Source organism: Trichogramma pretiosum, unplaced genomic scaffold, assembly GCF_000599845.2.
Source record: "Trichogramma pretiosum strain Unisexual culture from Peru unplaced genomic scaffold, Tpre_2.0 scaffold1, whole genome shotgun sequence".
Taxonomy (NCBI): Eukaryota; Metazoa; Arthropoda; class Insecta; order Hymenoptera; family Trichogrammatidae; genus Trichogramma; species Trichogramma pretiosum.
The window spans coordinates 2967161-2986734 of record NW_019641703.1 but is presented as its reverse complement, the minus strand read 5'-3'; the positions used below and the strand labels follow the sequence as shown (position 1 = coordinate 2986734).

At 38.7% G+C, this 19574-nt stretch overlaps 2 protein-coding genes across 3 annotated transcripts; both read right to left on the bottom strand.

The window, feature by feature from the left end:
• Positions 1-12609: 12609 nt before the first annotated feature.
• LOC106655045 lies at positions 12610-14679 on the bottom strand. 2 transcript variants are annotated; one of them, XM_014375234.2, is made up of 5 exons: positions 14245-14679; positions 13947-14161; positions 13734-13863; positions 13435-13638; positions 12610-13323 (listed from the first exon to the last, which is right to left on the bottom strand). In XM_014375234.2, exons 1-5 carry the CDS (start codon positions 14311-14313, stop codon positions 12826-12828), a joined length of 1116 nt encoding a protein of 371 aa, XP_014230720.1. In that variant the 5' UTR covers positions 14314-14679; the 3' UTR covers positions 12610-12825. The 2 variants fall into 2 exon arrangements, with proteins under 2 accessions (XP_014230720.1, XP_023318508.1); XM_023462740.1 differs by having other exon boundaries at positions 13435-13635; positions 14245-14678.
• LOC106655055 (rhomboid-related protein 4-like) lies at positions 14244-15968 on the bottom strand. Its single transcript, XM_014375245.2, has 2 exons — positions 15859-15968; positions 14244-15785 (listed from the first exon to the last, which is right to left on the bottom strand). The coding sequence occupies exon 2, from the start codon at positions 15690-15692 to the stop codon at positions 14949-14951; it is 744 nt and encodes a 247-aa protein (XP_014230731.1). The 5' UTR covers positions 15693-15785; positions 15859-15968; the 3' UTR covers positions 14244-14948.
• Positions 15969-19574: the final 3606 nt, after the last annotated feature.

Genomic DNA, 19574 nt, shown 5'->3' with positions numbered 1-19574 from the left:
TCAAATACATATAGTTGAATGAACGATTATATAATTTTTATGAACTTGAAAAAAGATCTTCTACTCGGCTCGCAGTTTCATAATCATTTACAAAGTTCTTGACTTGCGTACATCTCAGTTTAACAGCTGCCGCTACTTTGGTGCATAATTTTACACGCAGGTAAGATCATTATAAATTGAAATTAAAATTTGTACATCTTACATTTTGATACTACTTATTATAAGTACCGACGTAAATAACGCGATTTAACCGATACGTCTGTACTTGACGCAGCTCAACAGTTATTTACCATGAATAATTTATTGTTGACGCGCTTCGCAATGCCCATTTGGAACGACTCTTGAACTCAAGACTCATATAACATGCGTAATATACGGACAAGCTGTCAATTAAACTTTAAACTTGATTCGCTACGAATGAATCAAGCCAAGCCAAAAGGCTTATAATTTTTTTGCGGCAAAACAACGACACGATCAACCACGTGCGCGCAAGAAAGCGAGAGCGCGCAGGGTAGCGTAGAAATGAAATGAAGGAAAAAAAATCATTGGCAATTGGCCACATGCAGAAAAATGTATGTATATATAAAAGAGAGCCCTGAGCAGTATGTCAGAAGAGTAACGACGACGATCTTTGCCAAGATTAAAGGAAACCGCGAGTGAAAAGAGGAGGCTCCGCACAGCATATAATAAGCGTCGTCGCGAATCGAGCAATCAGTTATGCTTAACGATATGCGCATTCCCAGTCGAGTGTAATTTACGTGCCTTACAAGTGCTATATACGAATGAGAGTCGACGAGAGTCAGTGTGTGTGTGTGTGTGTGTACGCGCGCGATGACAGTCTCTTGTGCGAGCGGCGCGATTCAGCTGATTTACTCGCACTGCCGCAGCCAGCCAGCCACGCGCGCTGCTTCCCTCGCGCTCGCCGTACTCCACTCCATACTTTGATTTCGTGCCGCACAAATCGATTCTCAACGAAGCGCTTGCAGAGCTGTATTAACGACTCCGCAACGTCGCGGAGTCGTTCGCAAAACTTGCGAAATCTGCCATCGTCTTATATGCTTTTATACACGCGGTGCGCGCGAGCCCGGCATTCCTTCACTGTGTTTACAGTGTTAAATATCCAATGATTTTGTTTGCGGCTAAGAGTAATGTCGAGGAATGAAAATTCGAAACTTGCTGCTTTAATCACAAAGCACATTGCAAAGCTTTGTAATATTTATTATTGGCGTCTGCAACGTTCAACTTTCATCAATTTAAAAGAGAAGTTGCGCTGTATGCTGTGTGCCGAGTGCACCAGCACGAACCTATCAATCCTCGATGAATCAAAGAAAAATCAGTCGATGCTCGTAACAAGTGGTAAGCGGAATTTTTATTTTTCGTCTTTTTTTGTTCCTTCTCGGATCTCGCGCTCGCTTTTTAATTTCCCTTCTGTATTCTTTTTGTCGAATCGGCGTGTGCTCGCAGGCGCATAAACCGCGTCGCTGCTACCACGTATAGGACTTGTGCGCGCAGTTCGCGGAGTAGGGAGTCGAGAGAAGTAGTGGTGTATGTTATTTGCCGTGCGCACGACCGAGAGAATGGGCGCATGGAAACTGGTTTTCTTTGCACGAGGCACGACCGACACAACGACGACGACGTCGCTATACGTTTATGTGTGTACGCGTGCAAAATGCGGCCACTATACTCGCTGCTGTACATCCTCGGCTGAGTGTGTGGTGTATGTGTGTGTACGCGCGTGGCAGTCGCGCGCGTGTGTCACGTGTGCGACGTCTCCTCTCCACCGGGAAACAGGAGTGGAGAAGAGGCGAAGGTATTAAACTACATGCCTCACTTAATGCGTTTGTGTGTGCCCGTGTACATGCGACTACGTGTACACTCCATGTATTTATATAGATTGCCTACCTATACTACTGGCGTACTACTAGTTACTATACTACTCCTCAATTTTCTGCGCATACAAATGTATGAGGTATGCGAGCTTGAGTACGTCTCCGACAACTACGCGCGCAGTATTCCGGAGAATGTAATCGTTATAAAAGCTTGAAATTTTTTTTTACTGTTGAAAATTTATGTAAGGATGTAGCTATGTCAACAATGTTTATATGGATGTATTTACAACAAAATTGCATTTAACCAGAAGTATTTCTTTTACATTTTTGAAAGTTTATTTCACACTGTTATACTTGACCGAGCAGACAATCGCATATACCCGTAAATTATGATAAAAAAAAGTAACAATAAAATTATTTTTACTGAACACGAAATTATTGGATAAGGTATAAAAATAAAAAGGTTGAAACTAGCCGTTACTTTTACAGCTTACAATAATGCGAGGTATATTATAAACGCGGATAATATAAATCTTTGCAGCTGCAGTTTTGAGAATGGTAAAAGCATTCTATATCACCTCTGTTAAAGCAATTGTGATGTTTTTAACGCACATAAAAGTTTTCTTTTTTTTTCGTTTTTAATGTATACCGTATAAGACACGTATGTACTGCCACTGTTATAATATCTCTCAAACACGCGTTTCATTTCACCGATTCTAATTTCGATATGATTTTATTTTTTCAAATAATAACAATAACAACAATAAGAGCGTCCCTCGCAATGTCCAAGTCCGTGTGTGTCTGTACGCGCAGTGCATGCTTGATACCCCTAATAATAGCTGGTCCAGCGGTGTAACGAAATAATGTACATCTCGTGCAAATACTGCGTATGTGATATGAATATTCATGAGAGCTGGTCTGGGCTGCGCGGGAACATTACAGCAACTCGCGTGTAAGCATATTTAAATCTGCGTTCAAGACCTCTTTCGTAAAATTTTTAAACGTTCAGCACGCGATTTCAGATCTCTTTTTGTTCATTTTTACCGAGTCTTTGTCGATGAAATGAGAAAATAAAGTTTGTAACATACAGTGAGTATTGAAGCGAATCACTATTGCAAAAATAAAGTTCGAATGCGGGGGTCTTGAAATTAATTTCCTCTTTTATCAGATTAATAATATAGATTATTGGCAAGCATGTTAACTCTTTTACTTCGTATAGTAACTTGAAAAATACAATGATATATCTTACTTTGAAATGCGTAATCATGCTTACTTTATTCTTTTCAATATTTTTCGGAGTGTTATACAAATTGGCAGTAATGAATAGCTACGTACGCTTGCGTAAATATTGAAATTACAAATAAATTAAAATAAGCTACCGAAGTGCACGATATTTATAGCTATATCTGGTTCAAACTTGAATAAAACTTAAAAGTTTCAAACTTAAAAAAAAACTCATTTCAACGCAAACAGTCAAGGCAACATATATGTCAAAGTCAAACCATTTTTAAGTTTTTTTTTCAAAACTCACAATACATTTTTATTTTCATATTAACACATAGTATACCATTATCATTCGAAAAAATAATTCCGTAGAAATTTAGTTTAATCCGGTAAGTTTTTGCGCATGCTATCAAACAGCGATATAATTGCTCATAATCACGATATCTATCCATAATTTTCGTTTTTTATTCTGACGAAGCATTTGAGGTCGTTGTGCTTACGACACTAAATTTGTCTCTGCGAGGGTTCTGCGAGCTAATCAATTTTCATTTTATTTTATCAAACATCCCGTGACTTTGCATTTCTTTTCAGGCTACTTTGTGCAATACAAGAGAGTTTCGAATATTTTTTCAAGCGTCCCCATACAAATATAATTTACACCATACATAAAAATATTAATTTTTCGAAAATATTATTTAGCTTGAACGGAAATTAAAATTTTGCCCTGCAGTAGCATTAACGAATTTTAGCGCTTGAGTTGTGACAATTATATCCGCGCGCAGCCTTTAATTTGAATTTTCAAGCATCTCGCGAAGGGGCGTAAAATACATTTTGATGGCATTATATACCAGGCAATACGAAGCCGAGTTGTCTTTTTTTCTCACAGAATCCGAAATGAATTTCGAAGCTCAGCTCTGTTTTTTAATCCTTCTTTTTTTATGTACAGGATACAGAAGGCACGTTCAGCAGCCGAATATAAAAATTTAAAACTCATTCGATATCCGAGAGGCGATCTTTTGCTCTCTCTCGCTCTCTCTCTCACTCTGGGCAAAAAGTATCAAGTGTGAAAAAAAGCCGCGATAAATCCCGAAGAATTCTCACCTGGCACACGATTAACAGCCATCACCGATCGATGATGATGATGATGATCCGCACACGCGCTCAGGGGGGGAGGAGGAGGATTTAACATCCCGTATAACGTGCCTCGCCACACGATCCTACCTATATTTCGAATCGTATACCGAACAGCCTCCGGGCTTTCCAGCACTTTTAACCACACTTGTACGCAAAGTTTTGCGCTCTCTTCGTCGGAATATGTATATAAAAAAAAAAGTTATATGCGCATGCGAGATGGCGCACCGACTGCTCTGCGCGCGACGACGACAACGCTGCTGCTGCTCAACGATCTTGCCCCCGCTGCTGCTGGTTATTGCTCGGGGCTATCTAATCTACATATATCGGTTTACTAAACAAATCTTACTGGCGGCTTTTTCGAAAGCTATATCTGTCGACGGAGGTGTATAGGTATAAGCAACGTGCCATTAAAACACGGGCGCACACGTGCTCGTATAAGAATTGCACACACACGTATAAGATCGCGTCGTGCGCGTCTCATCGATTAGGTGTTGATTTTCAAGATCGAGATCTCTGCTGGGCATGTATAGGCTTGGCCTTGCCAACTACCAGCTTCCCACTTGATAACGAGGTGTGAACGCAATGCTACATTACAAAAATAAGATCTGCAGGTGTGCTGCTGCTGCTCCAGTGTCAGAGAGTCTCGAGTATATCTTTTAAATATAGACCTGTCTTTTTATTTATTTATACATAGACAGAAAAAACGGTAGGCGTATATGTGTGAAAGAAGCCGATAGTTTGTCTTTTAATACGTACTTGCAAACCGACGGATTTCATTTCGCATTGAGTATATAGCGCGCGTGAATATACATGATTATTAGCGAGCTACAAATCAAATTGATCGAGTTCTCGAGCTGCTGCTGCTGCACACGATGTGATAAGATCTTTCTTTTTTGCGTGTCGGTTGATTGGAGGTGCCAATGTATGTGCAAATAAGTAGTCGTTTATTTTATTTAAAAGTTTTCATTACATACGTACGTGTACAGATTCTCCGCTCGCATTATTCGCACCGAGGATATACGTTTGATGTTTGCTGTATACTCTCGAAATTACAATTTCTTTTACGGCTGTAATAATTATTCGATGGACATTTAATTGACCTTTTTCCCGTTGTAATTATCGCACAATCAAATTGCTGGTAATCGAAAGTTATGAAAGGTAAAAAATGGCCAATTATGAATCTTTATCATATTAAAATTTTTTTTGCACTTCTTCTTTCAATTATATGAGACTACGCAACTTTAGCTTCAAGTGACAAAATCGTCACCCTGGCGACGCCACTACCCTTCAATCATTTACCGATTTCTATACTCCACGTGCACCCAAAATTACACGAAGAGCATATAAAATTCATGAACGTGTCATTACAGACGACTTTCCATGTATAATGCAAAATTCCTATCACGTACGGAAGTTGCCGCAGTAGCTCGATTCTGTATATCACTATAGAGTACGGGGCAACGTCGCCAACCAGACACCTGTGTGAGTGTATCGAATACACAAAAAGTTGGATACCCAACTATCTTCTCTCTCCTTTTCTCCTCTCCCTCGCGCTTCCCTCGAGATCATCGTTTTTGCCTTGAATTAAGGGGGGCCCTTTTCTAAAACCAACACGTAATTATCCGTGTGCACGAGCAAACGTCGACTCTTATATTTTTAGGCTATAATTTTGTCCCGCGTGCATGCGAATATAGGTAGCTACTTACCTTCGCGCCTTTCTCGTGAATTCAAACGTCTCAGCTCGGCGATTTTCACTCCTTTAGCGTGAATAAGAGCTATATAAGGCGATGCTCCTTAGTGTTCCTTTTTGCTTCGCTAAATCAGCCACTATAATGAGGATTCTAGAACCAGACCGACTCGATCATATAACGATGAGATTTCGACGAATTCCTAAATTCATCGTAAGTGGAATTTTGTCAACTCGATGGCTTGATCGAAAATTATTACTGAAAAATCTTCCAGCTCTCGCAAAAAATTACGACAGATTAATCATAAAGTTGGGAAGATAATTCGATAGTGATTTTAGCGATTGATTATTACTTAATAAAACAAATATTTGTTCAAGGGAATGAAATAACAAGCTACTAGCTGCTCCATATCCTATTTCACTAGAAATATCATGAAACTAAAGTAAATTTTGTTTCGATTCAAATCTTGAGGTTTCTTCGTTTCTAGCTTTAAGTAATTGCAAACAATTTTGCTCTAGAGGGTAAGAAAAGCTTCTTTGCTCATACAAGTTTTTGTTTTTTTAAGTTTAGTCCCACCGACACAACTGTTATTTCATTTCAAAAAAAAAAAATACATAAAATACGAATAATTATGAGAATTTAAAAAATTTACAATGATGCAATTGTACATATTATCAAAAAAGCATATTTGCCAATACCAATGTTTTAGTGTACTTTGTGTGTACTCAAAGATCATTCTCTTACCTGTTACCTGATATTTACTTGAGTCGAGTGGCAGCATGAGCCGTCTGTGTGTTATGAATATATTCCTTGGAAATGCATATTACTCGAAATGAAGTAAAAACACGCAGTTTTACTTCACGATTATTGTTTTTAAAGGTTGAAACTACAAAAAAATTATGCTTACCTACCACCTAATAGTTTTCAGAAAAAATAACCAAGTGTAATAAAGGATCGGGATTATTATTATTTTCTCGAGATTCTGCCTCGAAATAAGTGAATGAGAAAATTATGCGAATCGAAGTATACCACACAGCGAACGATCTTGTATTCAGGTAAAATTTCATAAGAATTTTCATTTACTCGTGAAATTTTCACAGTCAAGTGAGTGAACACGCGGAGGCAGCTGAGACTTTATCTTCATTTAAAAACATCTTTATATGCATTATCGATCAGTCAGTGTCGGCGATGTGCAAATTTTTTTCCACCTCGTGGCACAAAAGTGAAAAATCGAAGGTAAAATAAAAAATCGCGAATGCATAAGCAAATAACCAACAACTAAAAAAAAACTATCCAAGTATAAGGTAAACAGTTTACGATGATTTTATACATAAATGCATGCACGTCATTATTCATAATGATCTTATGTTGCTTAAAACGCTTTTATAATATACACGTTCAACAAACACACACACACACACACACACACACACATACGCTTTAGCATACGAGCACGAGAGATCGAGTTTTACGAAAATATTTGTAAACCAAATGCGCTGAGAGCAGCAGTGGCCAAGCATCAGCAGTCCCTTAACGACTCTCTGCGCCAGGCCCACAGTGCGCTCAAGATAAATAAAATAAAAGTAAAAAAGGAAGAAGACGCGCGCGCGCGCGCTCGCAATCAACCAGTAGTTCGGTCCGGCGCGATGAGCTTGCACGACGAGCTGCTACGTGTGTGCTGATGCAGCGCACCGCAGGTGATTCCACTGACACCCTAAGTAGCGTAGACGACACGGGCAAAAACAAATAATAATTCGGGGCCTGCATTTTTTTAAAAATGGCCTCGCGCTGTCGTCTCTCATCGAAGTCGCGTATACATATAGCCCCCTCGTCTTCTTTTTAAAACGCACATCAATCCTCCCGTGGGGGGAAGAAGAAAGCGAAGAACGGGAGGTAGACCGACCGACGAGAGAGGGAGAGAGAGAGAGAGAGAGCTAGTGTACGAAGTCGAAAATAGATTACAGGGCAGACCGAAGCCGTCGTATTACGGTGTTGGTTTTCGAGCCTTTTGTGTTAAAAAGACACGTGTAATCATCTCGCTGCGCCTGTGCCTGCGTATATGCATAAAAAACTATCTCTGGTCTCAACCAGAATATAAAAGTCCAACGAGCAGCAGACGCGCGAGCGAGCTGACGCTGCTGCTCCGGGGCACATTTTATGTTCACCTTCCTTCTGGGACTCGGGCGGACTCGGAGCACACGGCCGGCAGCAGCAGCAGGTTTAGGCGCGTCGTTATATTATACCAAAAGTTTGGTATGTTCTCGATTCATAAGCGAGAACATATTATTTGCATTGAGTTTTGCCTAACTAGTTTGAGGCAACTTTGCACAAAAACATACACGACGTTTCATTTTGATTGCCAGTCTCTGTTATGAGTGGCAAGTTAATTAATTGCTTTTATTCATTGTTAATTTATTTTACTTATACACTGCATTATAGCAAAATATTTGTATGTAAATATTGCTGTTTCTATAATTTTTTACTTAGCGTAAAAGGACGAAAAAATATTACTGACAGCGGGGTTTTTTTCAATCTTTCACTCGAGTATTTGAGATAATTTGCAGTTACGTTTTTTGGGGAAGTTTGTCACTTTTCTCAAGCCATTAACGAGTTTTTTTATTGTAAAACCCATAGGCAGGTGCGCGCCCTGCGAAGATGCAGCAGAGAAGTTTCTATTTTTTCAAAAAGAGACCCCGAGTATATCATACAGACTGATTTCAATCTTGCAAAAGGCATGGCCAAGGTACATTTTTTCAGTTCATTATACTCGTACAAGCGTGATGATTAATCACCGTTCGCGGCTCACAAATTTTTTATTTGTACAAAAAACCAGTGGCACATCAAAATCAGCACACAATCCCGCGTATTATGATCTTATGGACACAGCAAAAACGTCGCTAATTCATTTTTGGTCCCGAAAGCGCATACGATACACACTGTTGACGTTTGGGCTCTTTCGCACCTCGTCGAACATCTTCAAGCCGCGCGCACGCAAGTATTATATCGCGAGAGACGTGCACCTGTGTATCATATAAAAGGGACCAGAGACGACTGCCGCGGCGGCGGTGACACGCCGAGCGGAAGCTCCGAAACAAGTCTCACGGTAATTTGCTGAAAATTGACTGCTCCTTGACTGATCGTATCGGCTTTGCATGCAAACGCACTACATATACCACTACGCTGCGCGAGTGAGCTTTGAGAATTGATTATATTATTTTTTTTTCTTCATCCTCACGGAATTGAGTCGATTGGCCAATTTATAAAATAGGGTATGGTGATTAAACAGAACTGCGTGAGTGAGTGTGCGTAAGAAGAGTTTTATACCACAGGAAGTAATTATTTCGCACATAAATCAACATTGCTTCTTGATAAAATCTATGATTTCATAGTTTTGAAGAAGAAACACGATCATCGAATAATTTTAACCTGATCAGTCCGCTTGAAAAATTGTTTATCGCTTATTAAAAATGTTAGCTCAGAGCTGTTGCCCTGAAAAGTGTAGAACTAACATGCTCGTTTCTTTCGGTGGCGATCGAACACATTAACTCCTGAGATATCCGTGAACATGATATTCAGTGATTGATTAATATTAAAATGCCAACTCGCAAGTTTAGAATTTCATGCTTTATCGTGTAAATGTGTCTCTCTTCCGCTCTTGTCCATTATGTTGCTTAACTCGTAGGGCAATCATCGAACTGTAATAAAATTATGGCTAATTATAATTTAAACAAAATAAATTCTTGGTCACGTCGTAGTTAAGGAATTTTTATCACGTTTTGTAAGAAATTTATCCACTTAGGTATTGAATTTCAGTAAATAAAAACGTTCACAACATTTAAACATTCCGATCTGTTTCACATCTTTTCTGGACGATATGAATATTTGTGAAGTACGAATAATAATTATAGATTCTACAGGCTAGTGCAATAAGCGTTAACACGTGAGCAACCCTTGATATTTATGTTGCTATAATTTATATTTATTTATGGGTATTTCAACTCAAAATCTAAGTTTTATTGAAATCGTGGCATTCTCTTGCCTCTGCTACCGTGAATTATGTATCATAAAGTACAAAAATAATAGCAGGAAATAGTGCAAGTAGATGTTGCACACTAATATAAGTTTACTGGAAGGTTTTGAAGACGTCTACTACAAAATGAATGACTACTCTGGTTTGAATATTCATTGCAAAACCGTAAATGTACTTGGAACTTTGAATGAGAGCATTGAATGTCTTGAAGCCATAACAATAAAAATTTTCAGCGCTCGAAAGACAAGAGCATATTAAAGGGTGTTTGTTTGCATAGGATTTTATCCAGCTCCAATACTTGAAACCCTTCAATTTTCAAAACGATTTGCTTAACCCACATGCAACTGCCCATTTTTAAAAGTCGACTTTGAAAAGATCTGAAGCTCACATGATAAAGAGCCATAAAATTTCATTCCCAAGATAAGAATATTTTTTTATTCTCATCTTTAAAATGATAAGTACAGTAGTATTAGAACCAAAAACTAAATAATTATTGAATAGAAATTTGACTTATAAGATTATTTTCACTTAGCCGCTTGCAGATTTACAGATAAAAGTACTCGCCATCTAGTGGTAGAAGCTGGTTTTAATTATGATTCAATTTTCATAAATTTTTTATCAGGTAACATAAAAAATAAATTAGTTACTTTTTTATCAAATTATTTAAATTTGAGAATAGAATTAAATCTTTATCGTTATTTTTGTATAAAAATAATGCTTACATTTGCATTTAATAAAATCCAGTATCGGTTGCTTTAATTTTAATGTCTGACCTCACATTAAATTTGCATTAAATTAAAGGTTTTTTTAAACAGTGGAGGACACAGGAGTAAATCTCGATAGGCATTATACAATTCGAGCTTAAGTAACTGCAGCACAGTCTGTACGTCGGAGTGCAGTGCGGCGAAATCCAAAGCTTACGGCGGATAATCCCTATACGCAATATAGCAGGCAACCTCTATGATCGATGACGACGACTTTGTTAGTCGAGTAGTACTAGTGGTCCATGTCAAAGTACAGCCTCGGCTTCGTCGTGTAATTAAGCAGCCGATCGCTAATGGAGCTTGAGTGGTCGGCGTCAATCTTCAAGCGCACGCATACACACACACCAGCGGCGGCTTTCTGATATATCGCTAATAGCACCGACGACGCCTAAGTTTCTGATATTTTGGTTCGATGCATCACAATGCAAGTGGTAAACGACGACGTTTAATGCGTCAAGTCGTCGGCGGCGAGGCTCTCTGCTGTCGAGATTCTATAATGAGTCGGTGCTTCGTCGCGAGAGTTCCGATGATTTTGCAAATCGACGCCCGCGAGAGCACTTATTATCAAGCTCGACGCGAGCCGAAACAATTATAATTTCTCCTGGCAAAAACTTCCATGACTTGGTACATCTGGTATAATTCAGTGGCGCGCGAGCAGGTCCTATCGTGCCGAGAAAAAATGCGCACGTATCTAATGCACACGCGCACGTGCTTGCATGCGAGCTGACACGTTGCTCGCGCTTGAAAAGAAATAAAGTTTACCGTGTAGCAAAAACGCGTACATAAGGAGTCCATCTCGCGAGCTCGACGTAGACTCGGCGCGTAGATGCGCGTCAAAAACGACGATAAATCTCGCGTCGACTGCCACTCGCGGGTTTTGGAGCTGCAGTAGCTGGAATGCGTGTCCCTTTTGGCACACCTTGCGTAAAAACAACGAACACAATATACGTAACGAACGTGACACCTGTACGTATATACGAATCCTATCCGTATCGCGTATATGCGTATATGAAAGCCAAGAGAATGAGAGAGTGAGAAAGAGAGAACATGCACACACCTCTCTCCCTGCGTGTCTGCGTCGCGAGAATACAGAAATTTGCTCTTTCTGGAATTCGCTTGGCTGTACGTGCAGGTGCAGCTTTTTAAAAGTACAGTCAGTCATCTCGATGAATGAATTTCAGCCTAAGACTCGAGTGTCGTTTCGCGTTACTCGTGTAAGAGGTGGCGCGATCCGAGTGAAAGAAAACTTGGGTTAATTGACGATAAACAACAATTTTTCTCGCTAATTGTGAGAGAATGGCAAACCTCGAAACGACATGTGCAGGTACAATCTTTAAAATTATATGTACGGGCTTTTAACATTTTGATGAAAAAAAGTTCATTATTTTGTGTTGTTTCTTTGTGCTAAAAGTAATGAACTGAATGAGATTTAAACTGTTTTATAGTAATATCAATAGAATTCTTAATTAGGTTTAAAGCTTTTATACCACTGAACTATTTTTCAACGCCTTAAACTTTTCAATCAAGGCAGCTTTTATCAAGTTTAAATAATGAATAATTTTGATCCCAACTATTTTTCCTTGTATAAAAATAATTTAAAAATAAATTATTGCTACGAATAGAAGTGCGGCCACCTTTGCAATCTAGCGGTCACGTATACTCGAATTGGTGAAAAATCAATTTAATTTTTTTCTCGAGTGCAGTGTATATACAACGTGAAGAATTGAAGTTGAGAAATGATTGAATTGGCCTTTTGAGTTGCTTGTACAATTTGAACTGTACACAAACTTCGAAATGAAAAGAAAAAACGAAAAGTGAGTTAGTATTGGATGAAGTCAAGTAGTGTGGAAGCATAATATCTTAGACGTAATGTAGTATTTGCAACGCTCATTTATTTTAACAATTAATTTTGAATGAAAACGTTGCTTTGTGTTTGAGTATATAAAATTTAACAAATCTCTCAAAAATTAATTTCAAACTTAATTTAAATACAGACTAATATAAATATTCATTTATTGCAATAATTCACAATTATTGCGAATGATTTCTATTCGTTGAACATCTATCAACAAATTTTTATAATTTTTAAAAAAATTAACGAACAAAAATAAAAAATTGTAAAATCTTTCTGTGAAAATGTAAAACTCTCAGCCTAACTAACCTTTGCTAAAACGTTTAACTGGTAAACCGCTAGTTTTGGGTATAGTGCTCTGTATGTGCGCATACTTTGGATTTGGTTTGGGTAAGTGCGATTTAGTCGTCTCGCTGATGCTCACATTAGCCACCGACGACTTAATATGATTATTATTGACCTCGTGCAGAGTGCCGAGGCTCATCGAGCGATTCGCCGATTTCGTTACCGACTTGGATGCGCTAGATGGCGGCGGCGCTGGCGGTTTCTTCGTCGCCGACGACGTTGACAGTGTCGGAGTCGAGGCCAAGTTGGGCCGCGTCGTGGTTGGAGTCACCGGAAACTCTTCCTGATTATGCAAGAGGGACAGACGTCGCTGGTGGGCTCGGTGAATGGTGCGCATCGACGTGGACGACGGAGCCGCGGCCAACGAGTGGCGACGTTTTTCCGCCGAGCGCCTCGTTATAGGTGGCATATCCATTATTACCGATAATCTTCTGTTCGGTATGTTTGGACGCAGCATCTGTACGCACACGAATTACGTTAATTGTACTGCTCAGTCGGGCTGTTAGTAGCCAACCATCTTGTTTACAAACAACGAGTTTATTAATAAATTCAACACTTTCATTTTTACCTCTCGAATTTCTTCGATGGTGCTCTCAGCTGTCTTTATTTGTAAACGGGCTTGTTCGACTTTATTGTAGATATCGACTGCGTCGCGTACATCTGTGGGCCCTTCGGGTGCTTCCTGTGACGGTTCTGAGTTTTGAACATTTTCCGACTTTTGCTCTTCTTCGGGACCTTTCAACGTCTCTTCAGCTTTATTTTCGCTGTTCTGCTGGAAAAATTTCGTGCGATAAAAATTTTTCGATGATACTCGTTAAGATTTATTCTAAGATTTTTTTTCATTTTCATAGGCCTATTCTATATTACCGAATTATCACTCGATTCCGTGCCTTTGTTTTCTTCAACTTCTTCTATATTGTCGGGATTATCATTTGTTTGATCATGTATTTTACAAACATTTGGCAAGTTATTAGGAATATACTTGAGATGTGATGGTCTGAAATTTAAAACGGTCGCTTTAATGTAAAACTATCAAAAGCGTCGAAATTATAATTTAAATTTCATGAAATTATAACGAACAATGGAAGCAATCCAACTCGATAGCTGTTGTTAAAATTATAATCCATTTTTAAAACATCAGGTGCATCGGGGGTCGTAATTATAATGTCGTTTGCCGGGGTTTTCAATGAAGCCTCATCGACTGTTTGCAAATTGATGTCGAGGGTTTCTCGCAGAGTGTCGTGTATCAAATCTAATATTTGTTGATTTGACAAACGCTTGTCCGGTGTTTTCTCCTAAAAAACAAATATTGAATAATTTATTCAAGCCCTGATTCAATTTGCGGTTATTATTAGTGAGATAGTAAGCAAATATTTACATCGATGGACTTTTTTAAAGCTGCGTAGCGCAGCAGAAGAGACGAAAAATCACGTTTGAACTCGGTCATTATCACTATTTTCACCAGTAATACTTTCAATCTCTGACCAACTTAAATTGCGGGCTAAATATATTAGTTTAGTTATCTCAATCAGATTAATATACACACAAATGTATCGATGAACACAAAATTTAACACAAAATTAAATTATTTTCACATAAATTTCCAATAGATTTGATCAATTCCAAATACACTTTCACGTATTATTTTAATTATAGCGTCAATGAAATGTTTCACAAAACAAAATTGTAGGCGCTGAAAAAATTACTTTATAAATCTTATCAAAAAATTATACGCTACAAATAATACCACGAACACTAAGAAAAAAATATATGTTTACTCATTTTCCATAGTATGCCGGATTTGTGTCATTCTCTGACCAATATCGTTCAACAACTGAATGAATTAGAGTAGGGATATTATTATTTAAACCAAACGGTCGACTAGTCAACAAACACGAAAACGTAGCAGAATCTAATTATTCTTACGAAAGTCGTGACACACATTTTCAATGTTATTGGCAATTTGCTTTTATTTTGGAAAATCATCTCTTCGCGTTAAAACAGATCAAATTTTTATACAATCTCTTTTCGTACACAACAAGCACGATTCGGCCTCGATGAAAATGGTTTTCAACTATTTTCTTAAAATAATGCGATGGCCCGACGATCGTAGAATTCGTTCGCGTGATTGATCGATTGACACGACAACTTCGTCAAGCTATCGTCTATCGTGTCGCCTATGCTCGTGTAACAATAGACACAACCGACCAAGGTACCGCTCAGATGGCCCAGTAGCGACGAATTCGGCACGAGCACGTGTATCAGCACGAGCTCCATCCAGACGGAAAACTTGCTGGGCACTCGAAAGCCGCCGACCTCGGTGGGTCTGTCCTCGCTCTCGCACACGAGCACCACCTTCAAAGCGAACAGAATCGCCGAGAATCCGATGGCGCACACGTGGTAATGAAAATAGTTGTTCGTTAGTTTCGTGAGTGCGTAGCCGAGGCAGACGTACATAGAGCCACAGCCCACGGCGAACAAGCCAAGCAACAGAGCGAAATTCAGCGAGCCGTAGATAGGCTCGAGACTCGAGCCCTTGATCACGAACGATACCATGTTGTAGTAGAGATGTATGTCGGAGCCATGCTCGAAGTTGGATAGAAATAAAGAGCGCCACTTTTTGTTGACTATGATGCGCGAGGCCGAGATGCACACGTCCTCGGGGTTCCACTTGACTTTGATCACGCCGGCGTACAATAGACTCTGGGCCAAGACCCCGAGCAGGGTGGTGATCGGAATGTTATCTATACCGAAATTTATAACCTGCAAAGCCAGTAGGATAAGTCCAGTCTCTAGTCCTGGCTGTCTTCTTCGGATCATTCTCATTGGGATAGGTTACAGTGATTAGTCGCCATCGGAAGCAATAATAAGCTGAGCGAATCTTCATCTTCTTCATGTTCGAGTATTACCATATCATATCTAAGAGTTGAAGTTTTTTTTAACTCGAAGCAGTGAATTTTCAAAACTTGATTGAAAAATTTGTCATACTTACCTGGCTTTATTTTTATTCTACTATGACTTTCATTCTCTCGTTTGATGAATAAATCAAATATAATATAGAAACAACACACACGTACATTTTAATTAAAACATTTCACTTTGATTAAATTGTTAGGTTAAGTTAAAGCACATGGAATTTTGCAATTGAATCGACGGCAAGTTGGGTTTATAATACACGCTGTTTTGCATTGTTCAAAAACCAAAACAACAACATACGGTGTGTTGATAAAAATACACTGAACTTTTAAATTTGCTCTCGCGTTATTGACTCGATAAAATTTTCATAAAGGACTCGAAAAATTGCCAAACAAAAAGGAATTTTCCAGTGAAACTGATCCAGTCCAGATTTATGATCGCGTTCTTGTATCTCGCGTCTCGTGCGAGCAGCAATATCTGCACAGGACAGCAGCAGAGCTGATGCGCCCCGAATACGCGCTTAATTGAAAGAGAAAGTTTCGAACTTAACGCGCTTCGCACGCACGTGAGCTTATTGTGTACCTGTGTATATATATAATATGTGCACACACGTACATACCACATATGTACGTATCAGCTTAGCACCAGAAGCTTACGAGCTTAAGTGGACTAAAAATGTCTTTTTCAATGGGATATCATTCCCATTTTCACTGCGAAGGTTCACTCGGCACATTAAGTGCGAGCAGGGGCAGGTGAAATACAGGACGATGGAATACGAAGGTATACACAAGGACTCCAACGTGCGGCGTCAAGTTGCCCGCGCGCTCGGGCAAAAAGCATCAGATTTATGCCTTTAAACGAAAATCTCACGTACGCTACATAACACACTCATGCGTACTGGCGTCGTTTTTTTTGCTGCCCTTATTTGTCCCTTTCACTTGTCGTTTTAGAGCAGCGCAGCCAGAGACGCGAGCGAGCGATTGTAATTACAGCATATGTATAGTCGTCGTTCGGAAATTGTGCAAATACCGTATACGCGCGTACGGCGCGCGAACTGGGTCAATTACTCGGGTGCGAAGAGTCGGTGTCTGAAATGAGATACTCTCGCGAGTCGAGAGCCGAGTACAGTGGTACGTTCGCGAGTGCGTGTGTGTGCTGTGCGTGCGTAAGTTTCTTGGTACACGCGTTTCACGCACTGCTACTGACGTTGTTGGTGCGGATGCTGCTGCTGCGCACGATGGTCAGAAGTTGTGTGTACAAAAAGACGCACGGTGTGTGTGTGTGCAGTGCAGCTCTCTTTCTTATTTTCTCTGACAGTGACTCAATTAAATCCAGTTCAACGATTACGTACACGCAAGTTTATTAGTACCTCGCGCGCGCGCGGAATACCGCGGCAGAACGGCAGAGCAATGACGATACTCTCGAGCGTGCAGCACGCGGTTATAACGAGAAAGCAAACGAATCGATCGTTTCCTTCTGGGCTGAAATTACTATCGATTGCCCAGTATTATAGTATAACGCAGGCTGCTGGGATAACGTTTATGTCTTCATTTATTTAGCCAAATGCTTCCGTTTAATGTCGCTTTGACACTTTGGCACCGCGGCACACCAGTTCACGCAGCGAACCTGTGTTTATTTTCATGAATACATATTGTGCGTACGCTCATAATACGCGTGTACGTACACACAGGCGTGCACAGCATGTACCGTAAGCTATAAGGACGACCCAATAATATAATTTTCTGTTTATCCTTTAATACCCTGTAACATGAATTTTGAGAGAAATCGTTACCCGAAAAAAAAATCGGTAATTCAATATCATATTTTTTATCGTACAAAATAAGTATACCCTTGTTTGGTTCGATTATACGATTCGATGCATCTCGAATGTTGTTTTTACCAAATTCAAAGTGTCGTTTCGTGTTCTTTTATTTGTTACTCTTAACAATATTAAAAGATATTGCGTTTCATAAAAGAAAAACGCGTAATTGAAGTCACATAAAGGGTAAAATTTTGAAACAATTCATAACCACTGCCGATAAATCAGCAACGAAAGTTTTTTATGTATAGAAGTTAAAAAAATGCAATAAATTTTCCTTTCAACCTATTTAAAAAAAGGAGAAAAGGAGACAGATAATCGCGTTGAAAATTATATGCGTAAAATACTTGAAGATGGATGAAAGGAGGATAAATGGATAGCCGTTAGTAGTTCGTACTTCGGATAACGCACTTTGCTTTTTTGCTCAATTTTTTTTCGTGATTGAGCGATTGCTCGAAATTCAAGCGCTGTTAAAAAGAATCCTTTTTTGGTACGTAATATAGAAGAACTGTTGCAACTGAGCTAAAAATCAAACTCGAGCGCAATTTTGAGAATATTCTTGAAACTTTTGATTTTTTATGCAGTTTGAGGTACATGAGATCAAAACCTAATACCAGTATTTAAATAATATAGTTACGTTAAACATGTTCAGCTCAATACGACCAATTTAAAAAAAAAATTTTTTTGTGTTAAATTAGATCTTTAATATTAATTATTGAGCGAATATATAGCGAGACATGAGCGAAAAAACCCACATTGACCTTATTACAATGAAAAATTTTAATTATTGAGTTTTAAAAATAATAAAAGGAGATTATGGAAAAAAAATTGAATGAAAATTTTTTAATTCTAAGCCCTTTTTTGAGCCTTTAATGCGCAAGCTGAAAATCGTATTAAATCAGCTGCTACTGCTGATTATCCAAGTTATCTCCTGACTTAGTTTAACTTTTTGAGATGGTACATGATATTTCACTTAGAAATGTGAATACTCTTACATTCATGAAAACATAGATGGCACTCGTACTATGTAACAAGCAGACATGGCTTGTGATGTCAAAAACCCAAAACCTGTCAGAAAAGTTTTGCAATCGGTGGTGGACTTTATAATTAATTACGAAAATGAGAAAAGTAATTTTTTTGGAGCATGCCGATATTTCGAGAAACATTTCATATCAATAAATGTAAAAGTAGTTTCGAAGATGTATCGCACTTTTATAAAATATTGACAGCTCGACTTGCGATAACTGCACTGCGTGTATTCGTGTTCTTTTACTTTCGACCACTTTCAAGCGAATCAAATCAGTTCAAGTTTTACGTTAGCGTGATAAAAATGAGTTGAGTGTAATACATATTTTTCGAAGTGTACCGTAACTGAAATTTACTTAAATAATAACTGTGTGAAAAAGTTTTATGAGGTAAATAAAAAAACTGTTAAGATTTGATCGGCTTTTAAGAGTTTCATTAGTTTTAATATCAACTCTCGATTACTTGTCCAAAAAATGACGGGAAAGTAGGGGAACGTTCATTATATGTGGATGGACTATAATAATCAGTATAGTAAATGTTAATTTTCATAGACGCTAATAAAATCCACGAATGGTTTGAATACCATCAATTCTCATCAATTTTAATATTAAAAAAATCATCCCGATACTTTTTACATTATTTCACGAGAACGTTCGAGTTTGGCGATATCTTGTAAACATGTTTGTAAATGCGAGTGTTGATACCTTCGCTTCTCATATCTTTGTCATACACACATACGTCAAATTCTCCGAGCGGCATTTTATGTTTGATGTTCGAACTTGTTTACTCAGCAGCCGTCGCGCACTGCTCTTAACGCTTTCTTTCGTACCTACGCAAGCTTAGACTTTATCGCATTTTTGCAACATCCACCCCTATGAATGTTATTCAAATGTAGATTAAAGATGAGGAGCAGCAGTGCAAAAAAGACACTTATTTTCTTTTTTGTG

Excerpts from the sequence above, each read along its gene's own strand:
- LOC106655045 (XM_014375234.2), bottom strand. The coding sequence starts at position 14,313 with ATGACCGAGTTCAAACGTGATTTTTCGTCTCTTCTGCTGCGCTACGCA. Across the intron at positions 14,162-14,244 it reads CTTTAAAAAAGTCCATCGAT|GAGAAAACACCGGACAAGCG; the intron begins GTAAATATTTGC and ends TTTGTTTTTTAG. Across the intron at positions 13,639-13,733 it reads CGGAATCGAGTGATAATTCG|CAGAACAGCGAAAATAAAGC; the intron begins GTAATATAGAAT and ends AAATTTTTCCAG.
- LOC106655055 (XM_014375245.2), bottom strand. The coding sequence starts at position 15,692 with ATGAGAATGATCCGAAGAAGACAGCCAGGACTAGAGACTGGACTTATC.